At 40.6% G+C, this 16,413-nt stretch overlaps 1 protein-coding gene across 3 annotated transcripts in view; it reads right to left on the minus strand.

Annotated features, from left to right (window-relative positions):
• The window catches only part of mios (missing oocyte, meiosis regulator, homolog (Drosophila)), an 89,730-nt gene that overhangs the window by 45,869 nt on the left and 27,448 nt on the right, over positions 1 to 16,413 (minus strand). For all 3 annotated transcript variants that reach the window (XM_068009685.1, XM_068009694.1, XM_068009701.1), the window contains 5 exons: positions 13,287 to 14,694; positions 8,799 to 8,894; positions 5,042 to 5,302; positions 2,808 to 2,977; positions 2,636 to 2,701 (listed from right to left, as the gene is read on the minus strand). In XM_068009685.1, the coding sequence (XP_067865786.1) occupies positions 2,636 to 2,701; positions 2,808 to 2,977; positions 5,042 to 5,302; positions 8,799 to 8,894; positions 13,287 to 14,583 (1,890 nt within the window). In that variant the 5' untranslated portion in view covers positions 14,584 to 14,694. The remainder of the gene's footprint in view (positions 1 to 2,635; positions 2,702 to 2,807; positions 2,978 to 5,041; positions 5,303 to 8,798; positions 8,895 to 13,286; positions 14,695 to 16,413) is intronic.

Raw genomic sequence — 16,413 nt, forward strand, 5'->3', positions numbered from 1 at the left:
ACAACCCTGGAGGTCCTGTTTTTTTAACTTACTACCCAACTCCCTAAACTCCCCCTGCAGGACCTCATCACTCTTCCTGCCTATGTCGTTGGTACCGATGTGTACCACAACCTCTGGCTGTTCACCCTCCCCCTTCAGAATGCCCTCTGTCCGTTCAGAGACATCCTTGACCCTGGCACCAGGGAGGCAACATACCTTCCTGGAGTCTCTTTCACGTCCACAGAAGCGCCTATCTGTGCCCCTGACTACGGAGTCCCCTATAACTATTGCTCTTCTGCGCTTTGTCCCTCCCTGCTGAACAACAGTGCCAGCCGTGGTGCCACTGCTCTGGCTGCTGCTGTTTTCCCCTGATAGGCCATCCCCCCCAACAGTATCCAAAACGGTATACTTGTCAGAGAGGGGGATAGCCACAGGGGATTCCTGCACTGACTGCCTGCCCCTTCTAGCGGTCACCCATCTATCTGCCTGCACCTTGGGTGTAACCACTTCTCTAAAACTCCTATCTATGACGTTTTCCGCCACCTGCATGCTCCTAAGTGCATCCAGTTGCCGCTCCAACCGATCCATGCGGTCTGTGAGGAGCTGCAACTGGGTACACTTCCTGCAGATGTAGTCGTCCGGAACGCTGGAAGCGTCACGGACTTCCCACATCTCACAGATGAAGCACTTCACCCCTCTAACTGTCATTTCTATCACTAATTAGTTAATTGATGTAAAATAAATACTTATTAAATCCTTACTAAATTATGATACACTTCACTATGTGGTCCCTAGTGCTAGATTTCTACAATAAATATTAAATGCTATCTAAATACAGTAATCTCCTCCCTCTGGTTTAGTTACTCTACTTATTAATTAGTTAATTAGTGTTTTAATCAATTTTTATCAGTTTTATTTTCAAATTCGGTACAGATTCCCTACCAGCCAATCAGGTCACAGCTTTCCTGTGACGTCACGTTTTCAGTTTTTTTTCCACCCGAGGTAACTTACTCTGTATACTCACCGCTCCGGAACTCCACCCTCCGAGTCTGCTCCGAGAATCCCCGAGGTTTTTTATATACTCACCGCTCCGGAACTCCGCCCTCCGAGTCTGCTCCGAGAATCCCCGAGGTTTTTTTTATATACTCACCGCTCCGGAACTCCGCCCTCTGAGTCTGCTCCGAGAATCCCCGAGGTTTTTTATATACTCACCGCTCCGGAACTCCGCCCTCCGAGTCTGCTCCGAGAATCCCCGAGGATTTTTTATATACTCACCGCTCCGGAACTCCGCCCTCCGAGTCTGCTCCGAGAATCCCCGAGGTAAGTTTTTTTTATATACTCACCGCTCTGGAACTCCGCCCTCCGAGTCTGCTCCGAGTGGGCAATAAGGTGGCAGATGCAGTATAACGTGGGGAAATGGCAGTATAACGTGGGGAAATGTGAACTTATTCACTTTGGTAGGAAGCAAAGCAGAATACCTTTTTAAACTGGGAGACACTTTTAAATGTTGGTGTTGAGAGATTTGCGTGTCCTTGTATCAGAAACACAGGAAGTTAGCATGCAGGTACAGCAAGCAATTAGGAAGGCAACTGGCATATTGCAAGGGGGTTGGAGTACAAGAGAAAGGAAGTCTTGCTACAGTTGTACAGGGTTTTAGTGAGACCACACATGGAGTATTGTGCACAGTTTTGATCTCCTTCTCGAAGGAAGGATATACTTGTCTTGGAGGCGATACAATGAAGGTTCACTACAGGTGACCAGGTTCATTCCTGGTCTGAGAGGGTGTCTATAATGAGAGGTTGAGTAGAATGGGTCTGTACTCTCTAGAGTTTAGAAGAATGAAAGGCAATCTCATTGAAACATACAAAATTCTGAAGGGAATAACAACAGAAAGTGCTGGAAATACTCAGCAGGTCAGGCAGCATCTGTGGAGAGAGAAACAGAGTCAACGTTTCAGATCTGTGACCTTTCATCAGAAGACTCTGAAGGGGCTTGACAGGGTAGATCCTGAGCAGTTGTTTCCTTTGGTTGGAGAGTCTAGAACTAGGGGACATAGTCTCAGGATAAGGGTTGATAATTTAAGGCTGAGATGAGGAAGAACTTCTTTACTGAGGGTTGTGAATCTTTAGAATTTTCTACTCCAGAGGGTGGTGGATGCTCAGTTGTTGAGACAGATACATTTTTGGACACTAAGACAAATCAAGAGATAAAGGATGTTGGGCAGTAAAGTGGAGTTGAGGCCAAAGATCAGCCCTGATCTTACTGAATGGCAGAGCAGGCTCAAGCAATCATATGGCCTACTCCTGCTCCTAGTTCTTATGCAGGATGCAAAAAAGGTGTACCAGAATCAGCACCAGGCATACTTTAGAATGAGGTACCAACCCGGTAAAGCTATAACATAGGGTTACCTGCATGCTAAACTCCAAAAGCAGCAGGCTACTGAAAGAGGTAGGTAGTCCCGTATCCTACAGTAAAAAGCAAAGCTTTACAGGCCCTACCAAATCTAGCTGAGAGTTTTGGTAGACTATCAGGCATACTAACAGGAGGATGAGGAAAATCCATGATTATCTTCATCCTCAACTATATAGTAGAGCCCAGCATAAAATCATGACATTTTAAATGGATTCAAAGTATGTATTATCATATTTATACTCACCTGGGTGTCATTTAGAAACATATTAGCGAAGGCCACTCTATCACGTACCGCTACACTGCTCTCATACTAAAATGAAGAATAAAAAAGTGTTACTATTTGACAAAATAATTGGTTTACAAAAATATCAGTGGTCAAAATTGTAAACATGAAATGATAGGCAGACAGAACTTACCAGCACACCATCATATGACCCTGGTTCACTAGTCAGAAAGGCAAACATGACACATAGATAAGGATTATTTAACTGCAGCCTTAGAGAGCTACACATTTCTCGCCACAGAGAATTCTTTTCATCTGTATAACCTGACAGTGCCATAGCTACAACATTCAGGTTCAAATCTCCTGAAAATCACAAAGGATTCATTATAAGTTACCTTTGATTTATTTTGTTCAAAAAAGAAAATTTAAACCTAATAGCTTTGTTAAAGTCCATATGAAAAATACTTCCCTCCCATTCTTCATCAACTTATTAACTATCCAAATTAGGGCTGACATTTTTGCCACAGATCTTGCATGCATGAAGATAAAGCCAACAAATATTGGGGCTGAAAATCCACAGCCTTCCAGTGCCTTCTGACAAGTCCAGCAGGAAGTCTGGAAACACAAGGTCTGACACTATCTTGCCCACTTCTACGGTGCTTTGTTTATGCTGGAGTCTCCACCCGCTCAAACAAGAACACTGATGTTCGAGGGGACAACTGGAGAAGACGACTCCCAGTCTAGTAGTTTCCTCGGCCGAGCAAGGCATCGATGGGTCTGTAAACCGAGGAGTTAAGCGGATGCAAGCCCACGTGGGAATTCTAGGTCTAAACTGTAGCTTGGACCTCCAAAGATTGAAACATTTTTGCCTTTATTTCAGCCTCTTACTGATGGGTACACTTTCAGGGTCTTTAAAGGTTTACCATTTACCATATTTTGGAGCCTCTGGGACTTCCCATGTTGCACTCCTAATGGCATTTATACCCAGTGAGCATACTTGTACAAGATGTGCTTCCCCTGATGCTTTGGTGGGGTCAGCACCAGTGGCCACTTTTGCCAGAATCCTGGGCCCGTAGAAACACAAAAAAAAAACACCCGTCTCATGAGTTTTTTTAAAATGGGTGTATTTTCAAATTAATGAGAAAACATAATTTATAATATCACTTTGGAGTATTCTTTTACAAAATGATATGTCAGCCTTGGCTCAGTGTTAATACTCTCATCTTTTAAGTTAGAAGGTTGCGGGTTAAAATCCCACTCCACAGACGTGGCCACATAACCTAATGGCACTACAGTCCAGCACAAAGTTCTGCACTATTGGAGGTGCTGCCAGATTTAAGTGTTGGGGAGCAATGTTCCCACTACACGGCGCACATAACCACGCAGCAGCATGGAAGGTACGACGTAGGCCTTGCCCTTTGTGAAAGCCATGCAAAAAAATTTAAAGGTAACATTGAAAGAAACTGGCCGAGCACAACAACAACATTTTAGTGAACATTGGTGGCAAGTGTATAATTGATACATACACAAATATTGCCTTCAAGAAAGATTCTAAGAGGTCAAATTTCTGCGTTGGGTGCAATCACCAACCTAGGTGCAAATTGTGCTGGTTTTCCCAAATGAAGTTAGTCAAATTTCTGCTCAAACTCATTTGTTAAATCACAAACGTAAAACCTTCCATGAAAATAATAGTTTATTATTTTTCTTTGCACTGAAAATGTTCATTGTATTTAAGAGTGGTAACCTGGTGCAGTTTTATTAATAAATGAAAATGGGTTTCACAAAAAAATATGCATTTTTAATGTGTCTCCATCTTGCCACATGTGAATAACCTGATTTGAGAAAATCACTAATAATTATTTAAAACTACACTGAATCATTTACTAGTTTTACTGGTGTACACTGGTCAGTTTCTTACCAAAATATTTAGCATCTAAAAACTTTTAAGTGTGCCTTTTTGCCAAAAAAAAAAGTATAATTTGAAGAGCCTCCTCGAACGTTGTAAACAGGCGTAATTGGTGAAAACTCAGCATGCTCCTTATTTCGATCTGGGGGTGTGGCCAGTTTTCTGAGTGGGTCTCCTTGCAGCCAATTTTTTTTTTTAAGATGTGAAAGATCATGGAAATTCGACTTACATTCAAAGTAACTTGCGCTTAAAATTCTGCGATTTTTACATAGGTTTGGCTCATTTCTGGCAAAAACTCTCGGCCTAAATCTGGAAGTTGGCAAAATTTCTAAATCCCTTCCCACAGGCGAGAGTATCTATCCTGCATCCTCCTTATTTGGTTACTCAAAGCAAATTGATGCGCATTCTCGTTTGCCCTCACTGAATGAAACTACAGCAACAATACAAGATGCATCACAAAAATCTTATATATGTAATGACTGATTAGCTTGAAACAATGTAAAAGCAGATGAATCATATACCTTTTCCCAAAGCAGCTCCCTTATTGAGAATCTCTATAGCTCTTCGAATGTCAAGGTTAAAAAGTGCGACAGCAGCAGCCCGTTCCCATTCTTCTCCTTGCTCTAATGAGTTCAGGAAGGGACCCACATCAATCTCTGGTCCCTTCTGGATCCAGCCGCAAAGTTGCAGAGCCAAGCATCGCTCCTCACTCTGGTACCTAATAAAATCTGTCTGTCGATCAGACCCAGTCCAGCCATGCTTATAGCACTCTGTTTTTCTTTCTGATAATGGAAAAAACCATTAATAAAAAATTGAAACGGTGCTTCAAAATGTTTTAAACCTTTCCACATAACGCACTCATCCATTCTTTTGTTACCTCTAGACTCAACTATTCCAAGGCTCTCCTTGCCAGTCCCCACCTTGCACCCTCTGTAAACTGGAGGCTGTTAAAAACTCTGCTGCCCATATCCTAACTCGCACCAATTCCCATTCATTCAGCACCCCTGTACTCACTTGCTTACATTGATTGCTAGTCTATCACCATCTCAAGATTTAGAATTCTCATCCTTGTGTTAAATAGGGGAGAACCCATGGAGGGATTTATGTAACCTCCTCCAATCCTCTGAAAACTCTGTGTTCCTTCAATACTGGCCTCTTGTGAATTCCTGATTTCCTTTCCTCCATCATTGGCCACCAGGCCTCAAACTCTGGAACTCCCTCTCTAAACCTCACCGCTTCTCTTCCTCTTTCCTACTTTAAGACGCTCCTTAAAGCCTACCTCTTTGAATGTGTTTTTAAAAAAATCTCCTTATGTTGATTAGTTGTCAAATTTTGTCGTCTTACGTCCCTCTAAAGCGCCTTGGGACATTTTATTATGTTAAACATGCTATTTAATATAAATTATTGTTGTTAAACTAGATCACTTGTTATGCAATAGGTGACACTTAAATGCAATAATTGACAGTTACAACCAATTATTTTTCTGATTTATTCAAATGAAAGCACAAATATTAAATTTAGTTGCTTGTATCTCAAAAGATCTTGAGGAAATCCCAGGATGTTCATCACACAGCCTCACTTGTGACAAATGCAGGAATGTTTGCAGGACTGTTCTGGATCCTGGACTAATGTTATTTTGCCTTGTTGAAGCAGATTAAAAAATACATTACTTGTGAGAAAAATGTTGGGCTCTTGATTGTGGATAACATTGATCGCAAATATTCCATGCATATAAATAAATATACTTAAACATGTGATTTGGATAGCGCTAGTGGATAGAAAGGGCCTGTCATTGTATTCCTGAAACAAGGTTTTGAAAGATGGAATATTTACATCTGGAAAATCAAAGCATTTTAAACTACATGCTGGTAGATAAACTGCTTAAATCCTACACATGGTATATATAAAACAAAACACTATCAAAATAGGTGTCTTCTTAACTTCTGTGATTTAAAGTAAGTACCCAAGTAACATGGTCTCTTTCCTCTTAAAAAATTTGGTTACTTGCAACCCTTAAAGTTGTCATAACAGACACCTGTAGTCATAGACTCCAATCTCATTGCTCTCTAGTATATTCACTAGGATATACGCCTACCCCAATATAAACAGACCACATCCAGCTAATACCAGAGTGTCCCGCCAGATGATCAGACAAGTAAAGTTGCCCCACACTAAAAAAAAATCCAGCTACTCATCTTTGAAGTCTGGATCTTCTCCCATGTGCACATGGTAACTGACACGGTTTACAGAAAAGGATTATACTACACACACACACAAACTAGATATATAAAATGTTTCCTTTACAAGAGATGCAAACCTGCAAACCATTTTAACTATTAAGGATCAACAAAATTGTCACAAATTAGTACTAAAAAAAATACTATTTGTAAATGGAGAAACAGAACAGAGCAGCACAGCAAAAAAAAAACTTCTGAAGTTGTAAATATTCTAATAAATAATTACAAATGTATTGAGAAAGTATGAGAATACTAACTGAAAATTAGTCAAGTAAAATGAGCACATTATAAAAATATGCAAATACTCTTGAAGCATATGCCCACTTTATATTACAGTAGACCTCACATCCTCGAGTGTCAAGAATTTCTAACAGATCTATAATTAAATCTATGGCTTCATTACAAACATGTTTCAGGGCGGCGCAGTGGTTAGCACCGCAGCCTCACAGCTCCAGGGTTCTGGGTACTGTCTGTGCGGAGTTTGCAAGTTCGTCCTGTGACTGTGTGGGTTTTCGCCGGGTGCTCCGGTTTCCTCCCACAGCCAAAGACTTGCAGGTGATAGGTAAATTGGCCATTGTAAATTGCCCCTAGTGTAGGTAGGTGGTAGGGAATATGGGATTACTGCAGGGTTAGTATATAAATGGGTGGTTGTTGGTCGGCACAGACTCGGTGGGCCGAAAGGGGCTGTTTCAATGCTTTATCTCTAAATAAATAAATAAGTTTTACTTTAAGAGTAACAACTCCCCATCTTTTTGGCTGATTTTTAGTAACACTTAGGCACTGCAGAAACAGAGGGCTGAATTTTGCCACGAGCATTGGGAACCCAACAGTGGGTCAATTTCCAGGTCCCGACTCCTCACGTTTCAGTAACACGCCCACTGGCTTAATTTTATGGGAGGCGGCCAAATGGTAGGTTGCCTCCACTTTCGCCATCCGATTAGGGATGGCGGGCAGGTGGGAGTGCCAATCAGGAGCCAGCATGTGAGGGAGACTGGGGCACAAGAGAGATCACCAAAAAGTGAGGAGGAAGGGGTCAGAATGATTTTCTTAATCCCCAGCACTCTCAGTGGGAGCAGGCTCCAAAAGAGACTTCTGTAATTGCAGGCCTCTGTCGACCCATGATCACAGGTTTCCCATTGTCTTCCGAGTATTTACCAATTTTGTGTAAACTTGGAGCCACTGGGCCCTCCTGCTGTGCACTTGCCTCCTTTGTGCTGGAGAGTCACACACACTTCAGGGGTCCCGGTGTCTCTGGCAAAATTGGAATTGTGTGCAAAAATTAGTGCCTAATCATCTCCCTTATTTGGCTTCCTGCTGCTGCCAGGCAGGCAGACAACAGCACTGCGATGCTGCTCTTGGTAAAAGTGCAGAGAGGCAGGAACACATCAGTGAGCCAGTTCGATGCGTCTTTAAGCCACTTTCCCAGCCTCTAACCTCAAAACCCAACTCCAAGTGCAGGGAAAATTCTGGCCAGTCACTGCTATCCTCTAAAACGCAATGGTGTAGATATCAGACAATGAAAACAGAATCAAAGAATAGAAGGACCTTGAGGTTCTACTTACACCAAAAATTGTACATCTAATTAAATTGGAAGTGTGCTTGTTCTCAAGAGGTGTAATAACCAATCAAAAACAAGTTAAACTTGTAAAGCAGGAAAATAGGACTGCATAAATTCAACACAGGTATAAAAAGGTGTGTTAAAATGTTCTCGTTTCTAGATTTCTTAGCTACCGACCTGTTATAAACCAAAAATGGAAAATCTTAAATTTTAAAAATAGTTGCCACTATGTATGACTGAGTTATGCAGTTTGTGTTTCTGGATAGTTAAAATTAAGCCAATTTCAATATTCCTGATCCAAACTGTGGCCCAATGAAGAAACCTGATGTTTGGATTGGAAATTTGTTTCAGTCCTCCTGAAGCTAAAATCTTCATTAATTCCTTTTAGTTATTTGACGACATCTGGAAAATCAAACTACAAGCATCCATAACACAAACAAAAATTACAAATGGATAGAAACGCATCAATTAATTCATACTCACCCGCACTTGATTTCGCTATTGTTTTAATGCCAGAGTATACAAGAGGCACCTTGTTCACAGATTTCTGTTCTACATCTTCAGCGTATTGTTTCATGAGTAATTGTAAGTATAGGAAAGTGACAAGAGAAAAACAGCTTGTTTTTTTAAAACCAGCTTCAAAAGTAATTGACAGCATGCAAATCTATACGCAATGTCATCATGCTTCAACAACTCTTAGTAGCATACTGTAACCTTGAATTTTCCACAACATGACTGAACATGACTGTAACCAAACCTATAATCTATACTTCTGCAATCAGCCACTGTCTTCATTACTTGCCATTGGGTAGGTGAGCATATGAGGCAGCTCATGGCAAGTTGTATACACCTTCTTGTTCAACCGTCTGTTACGGTGCACATAATTTTAAGAAAGAAATAAGCTCTGATGGTGAGCAACATGAAAAAGTCTTTCCTTTCCACCAGAGTTGGCTCCCCCAACCTAAGCATTGTATCATCCTCCTCACTACCTCCCTCCTCCAACACACATACCTTTCCCTCCATTGTCAACCTAAGAGGGAAATCAGTGGCAGCCATAAACCATCACTCCGCCAACCCAAAAGATCCCACATTAATGACCCCCTCTCCAATGCCTCCACACTTCATCACTGCCATCCCAGTGCTGCCACAATCCAAACTCATCCTTTCACCATTGCTACAGCAAGGAGTCTCCACCCAATGCTCCCAAGACTTCAAGATTCCTTGCCCAATCCTCTCTCAGCCTCATAAGCCCATCCCAATCCTTCTACATCATGCAACACCCTCCTCATTCTTCCAGAGCCCTCAAAAACCTCACAACCAACCCACACTGCGCCCAACTATTGCTGCAGTTTCTACAACATCTTCCCCTTCATCCTGTACCTCTAAAGAGATAAACTACAGTTAAAAAAAGTTAATAGCAAAATTTACACAAATTTACAATTCCTTACAAATATGGACAATTCTGCTAGTTAAGCCTGAAAATGTCACTAACATTCCTAAAATAATAAAAGGAGAATTGGACATTCAAATTATAAACCAGTGGTCCTAATGTTACATTGTATGCTACATAGCATACAACAACATATCTTCCAATTCAGCACAAAGAACACCACGGAAGGTCTATTATTTATCACATTTACTATATTTCATATACTTTTTTTTTTTAAAACAGATGCACAAACCTCAATGCCTTTCTAATAACTTACCCTAGGGAATGAAACAGAAGATCAAGGTGAAGCAGAAATTTTAAAACTAGGGTTCCCACCTACAAAATTTCAAACTGCCGAGCGCATCATGTCTCCCTTGTTCCAGTGATAAGTTCCTCCAGAAAATACACTGGTGTAAATATTTACCAAGTTGCTTTATGGCATCGGTCACAGCACAATGGAACATGCCAGCAATTACCAGGCAATGACACTGACCCTATACCAGTCAACACTATTCTTGCAGTAGGAGACAACCCTACAAAAGTAATGTGGCATAAGCTTTTAGCAAATTAAACAATGTTTTACATTTTTGTTATACAGCAGTCAAAATTATGTTGGGCCCACTCCACTGATGCAAATACAGTGGGGCCCATACACCTAACGTGAAGACCGTTGACCTAGTCCTAATTTCCAGAGATAGGGGTCATTTTACATGATTGTTGAAGGGGCATTTGTTATAGAGGTGCAACTGGACATTGGTATATGCCACTGGGACCTTCCTTTGGACCTCAAATGAAATAAATGCCAGCTCTTAATGGCAAGAGTTCTACTGAGGCCTTAAAAAGGATGTAATGGGCAGAAATCCCAGATATAATCTCACCCACTGACATAATGAAAGCTAGCCATAGTGTTCTCCACCTTCCACCTCCACTGGACAGAATTTACTGCATTTTTACCTGGGCAGAATCCCACTGAAACGGAGTTCCACCCAAAGTTGTGTCCCCATCAAGCAATTCAACCAACCTCTGTTCTGACCTTGGAATGGAATTTCAGGGCATTTGTGTCTTGAAATTCAACTTCACAACTGATTTAACATTTTGGAGTTCTGGAAGGAATTGAAACACTCTCTCAAACATCAGAAAAAATAAACTTCTCAAAACCTCTCACATCAGAAGACAAATTCCTAAAACAGCCTGCTAGACATCAGCCACAGCAGGTGTGCTGACTACAAAAGACCAGGTCAGGTGAGATATATGTCAGGTTTGTCTCATTATCAACATTCCCTCCTCTTTCTACACATCAGCACTTTAAAAGCAATTAAAATGCTTGGTAACCAGGACACAAGTGCTGAAGATAGAGCAGACACATACAACACAAAATGGTTTCCCCTCCTCCACCCAGGCTAGGGAGATCAAATGCCTCTGGCAGGCTGCTTTCTCACAAGGAAAATCAGTGGGATACTAAATAGAAAGGTAACTACTTTAAAATTGATAGCACATTCCACTTCCAAAATATTCCATCTTTCTGATGAGACATTAAAACAAAGTTCTGTCTGCCCTCTCAGGTGGACATAAAAGATCCCATGGCTCTATTCCAAGAGGAGCATGGGATTTCTTTGGCTGTTCTGGTCAATAGTCATCCCTCAACCAACACAAAAATAAAGATGATCTGGTCCTCATCGCATTGCTGTTTGTGGGACCTTGCTGTATGAAAATTGGCTGCTGCATTTCCCTGGATTACAATAGTGAATTCACTTCAAAAAGCACTTTATTGGCTGTAAAGTAGCAAAACGCTTCAAAAAAAAACTGTTGCAATTAAAATAATGCTCATCATTTACGTGTTTATATCAAATACAGAGCTCTGATTAAATATGATACTACTTCAGCACCTTAGGCAGCAATTGAAATATTTGGCATACCTACAACCCATTCATATCAACTGTTTCAACAGTGAGAGAAAATTATTTGAATGATCTGACTGGTAGCAATAAATAGCTTGCATTGTAAGTTAATACTGAGATGGAGAAAGGTCAGTATAAATATTATTTGCAGAAGCTACACCAGAAACAGTAACCTATCTTACCCCGAGACATGATGGATGTGTTGTGTACTTTCAGCATTTAAGCAAATCTTTTTTAGTGCCATATAATGCAGTTTCAATTAGTTTTACTGGATTACTTTATTTAAGTCTTTAAACCAAGTTGTTTCAATATTATGAGCGGTGGATGTTTATTGTCATGCATTAGGATAATAAACATACTTATTAAAGTTTATTTTTTGAGTTATTCTGCCAGTTACCCTGGGGAAAAAGGCATAAATTTATACTCCTGGCCAAGATAAACAGATGAAAAACCTTAATCTCTCTAGCGAAATACTGCCCACCGGTTCCTCCAGAACAGGAGGAGACATTTAGCCCCTCAAGCCTGTTCTGCCATTCAATGAGATCATGGGTGATGTGCAACCCAACTCCAAATCCCTTTCTACCTTTGGCTAACAAAAACGTATCAATCTGAGTTTGAAAATTAGCAATTCATCTAGCATCAATTGGAATTTGCAGGACAGAGTTTCAAACTTCTGCACCCTGTGAACTTGCCCAATTTCACTCCTGAGAGGTCTGGCTCTGATTTTTTGACTATGCTCCCTTGTTCGAGACTCCCCAACTAGTGTAAATTGCTTCTCCCAATTTATGTTATCTATTGCCCTAAATATTTTGAAAACTTCAAATCAAATCACCCCTTAACCTTCCAAATTCCAGGGAAAGCAACACTAATTTGTTTAATCCTGCCTTGTAATTTACCAGAATTATACCTGGACTCCAAGGGTTTAATCTCCACTGCACTCACTCTAAGGCTAATATATCCTTCCCAAGGTCTGGTGCCCAGAGCTGCTCTCAGTACTCCAGATTTTGTCCAACCAGGGATGTATAGCTGGAGCAAGACTTTTACCCAGCTGAAGCGATAACTGATAGAGAGTTCGACATAACAATCACTATTCCAAGGAAATGGGGTTATTCTCCAGGTAACCATGAGAAAATAGATGCAGCGAGCTCAGGCCGTGTAGATTTACAATGTCATTTATGGCACGGTAACAGCAGTGCAACACCCACCTACAATTTGCTTTCAGATTTGAAAATAGGTTGCAATATTCAGTAACATAACATAGGAATTGCTAGATAAGAAAAGACCACAGCCCATCTAGTCCAGCTTCTACCATCCTGATAGTCACGTAATATAAAATAATTTGAGTTACTGATTAAAGCATAGCAATCAATCTCTATCAATTCGTCTACAACAGATGCAGCTCTATCACAGCAGCCTAATAAGCAATATACATCCTTCAAGCAAACTAAAATTGAAATCTCACAGGAAAGCTTCATTACTTATAAAATAAAAAATGGCTGCAGTGAAACAAAATTTAAAGAGTAGTTTTATGCAAGTTTTGGCCTTCTTAAAAAAATTACTGCAATATGAGTTCCTAAGTAATATTTTTCTTTATTTTTGATGAAACCATTACCTTGCTACTCTGAATTTTAATCAAAAGGATATAATGCAGAGTGTACCATAAAGATTTTAGCTGTGGGTCATCATCTCCAGCCAACAAATGATTTCTCCACACTTGCTCTGTGTCAAGTCCATATCTTGATAATGCCCGCTGCCTCATTTTTGTGGCAACATCCTTCTCTCCAGAACTAGCTTCTCCTTCTTCACTGCAGTTATACAAGTGTCTGCCACAAGCCCACATCAGAGAAGTAGTTGGACTCCACGCCAGTGATATTCGCTCAAAGACAGTGAAGTCTGACATTAATCTGTTAGATGTCACCACAACCATACGATTCTGATTTGTTGGATGCCAAGCAAATGAGGCAATGTAGTTTTCACATGGCTGCACACTCCTTTCTATTATGGTGGGCTCAGTTTCATCCCCAATAGGTGTTGGGGTATGTTGCATATCATACAGGCGAATTATATTACTATCTCTTGTTAATGTAGCTAATAAGCCAGTTCTAGTTGGACACCAAGCCACTTTTGTTAGTGGTTTTGGTTGCTCAGTCAGTGTCAGCACCGGCTTTTCAAACTTCCGTAAGTCCCAGATTGCCACTTGACCTTCAAAGAAAGATGCTACACGGTCATGGAAGTGAGGGTCAACAGTTACACCCTGAACAGCCTTTGTATTGACAAAAATTTTTTGGCTGGTGTTTCTCAAGTCAAAAATTGCAAGATTGCGGTGCATGCCTGCCAACAGTAGCTTTTGGTCTCTTGGGAGCCAGCAAAGGGAGAGGCTTGCATCATTTTGGCCTAGTTCGTACAAAGGCTTTGTTACAACAAGGCCAGCATCTGTATCACCAGCAGAAAGTCGAACCTTCTCTGCTGGGACTGCTATCTCAGGAGTATATTTGCTGCTGATATCCCAGATCAATACTGAGAAATCCGCCCTGTGTTTGTCCAGTCCGGCTGCAAGCCAGTTGCTGTCCACAGGATTCCAAGCTAATGTATTACACTGACGAGCATGCTTAGGAACAAATTCCTTTCCCATCAAATCTCTGCATTTAGAATTGCGATCTTGACCAAGGCTAGTAAGGACAACCCGTCCGTTGGCTTGACCAACAGCAAGCAAACACTCTGGATCATACTTCGGATACCAAGCTACACATTTCATATAAGGGGTGTCTGAGTTAATTGCCAGCAACGTGGCTGTGGTGTCCTCTGAAAGTCTCAAAGAACCAGCTTTAGCTTCAAAATTTCCTACTGATTCAGTGCGATACAGGCAAAGTTCAGAGTCACAAACAACAAATCTGTCCACATGATGAGGAGCCCACAGGATATCAGGCTTCGAACCACTCATTTTTGACCAGATTGCATGAGGATTCTCTCCAAATGTTTTACTATGACATCAGTTCATCAGCTTGATTGAAGGGAGACGAACATACAAGCCTCACTTTATAACATTATAGATCTGAGAAAAAAAAAAGAGAATTGCTTTGGTTTATTACAAATGATCATAGGTTTCTTCTTAGCTGCAAACAGCTCAAGGTTAAGAATAACATGTTCACCTATAAGCACAAGCAGAGACAAACATTTTAGTTACCTTTCCATGCAACTTTGAGTTACAATCTTGGAGCTAAGACAGTATAATTTGAGGTTTTTGCACCTCTAACCCTTTAGAGAAGTTTGAGGCTTGTATGTAAGCTAAAGAATATTTTTAGGCCTCCTGTACCCACCAACACATATCACAAATAAGTTATAGCAAATTTCAGCAGAATGGCAGGACAGCAACAAATTATTTTGAGGGTTAAGAATTGGCACACTAGACAATGGATAAATGATGCATTTTCATCTGTTGTAATAATCTATTATAAAAACTTTGCATATGCATCACATCCTGTCTGTCCAATGAAATTATGTGTGTCACACTTTGGGGGTGGGGAAACTGTATAAACAATTTAAAGGAATTACAGGAACAGAGACCTGGGGATGCATGTACTCAAATTTTTGAAAAGCTGCCTGTTCAAAAAGCATACAGAATTCTTGGTTCTTTTGACATAGAGAGGGGCATAAAGCACAAAAGCATGGAAGTTATGCTAAGTCTTTATAAAACACTGGTTAGGCCCCAGCTGGAGTAGTGTGTCCAATTTTGGGCACCACACTTTAGGAAGGATGTCAAGGCCTTGCAGAGAACATTTACTACAATGGCACAAAGGATGTGGCACTTCAGTTACGTACAGACTAGAGATGCTAGGATTGTCCTCCTTAGAATAGAAGTGGTTTTGGGGAGATTTATTAGAGATGTTCAAAATCACGAACCAGAGGAAACAGATTTAAAAATAATTGGCAAAACAGCCAGAGGTGAGATGAGGAAAAAAGAACCAGATTGGGATAAGGAAAGACACTATCTCAACTTGATACACTTCCAAGGTATAATAATCTAGTGGGTATTGCACTGGACCAGCAAGCCATAGGTCATGAGTTCAAATCCCACCATGGCAAGTTGCGAAACGGAAGTCTAGCACTGGAAACTAACCACAGAATCTGTGGCATGTTCTGAAAACCCAACTGGTTCACTAATGGTCAACTAAAATTCATCACCAGTTTCTTTCAAATTATTTAAAAAAATAGAAACTGTTGAGATGAATGTTCATTCTAAGTATTTTGTTTATATTTAACATTAGTCAAAGCTACAAGTAGATGGAGCTGTTTTTCCCCTCTCTCATACATGTATTCCATTTTCAAAAAAAACCACTTGATATGAACTAATAAACCATTTGAAATTTGTCCTCTCGCTTTTCCTAAAATGCTGCAAGTGTCAAGCATATATTACTGGAAGCTGAAGTGAATCATTGTGGCACTTGAGCTGATAAAATGCTGGTGATGGATCTTGAGAAATTAACTCCGCTGCATACTCAGACTACAAGATATAGCTTCAGCTAGCAGAATACTTTTGCCCAGAGCTGTGCTAAGTCCAATGCAAAGTCTTTGAAGAGAGGGTGGAGCATACAAGTAACAGCTTTAACAGATACTAGAGACACAGAAAGGAATTTACTAGACCTACTTAATTGCTATTGTGAAATATGATTTTCAATGTTTCATATCTCAGAAATTTTGATTTCTGAAAGAATAAAAGCAGCCTTTTTAAAATTAAAGTTGTTACGACTGAGGTGGGAGGATTCGGTCAATC

The sequence above is a fragment of the Heterodontus francisci genome, chromosome 2 (assembly GCF_036365525.1).
Source record: "Heterodontus francisci isolate sHetFra1 chromosome 2, sHetFra1.hap1, whole genome shotgun sequence".
NCBI lineage: Eukaryota > Metazoa > Chordata > Chondrichthyes > Heterodontiformes > Heterodontidae > Heterodontus > Heterodontus francisci.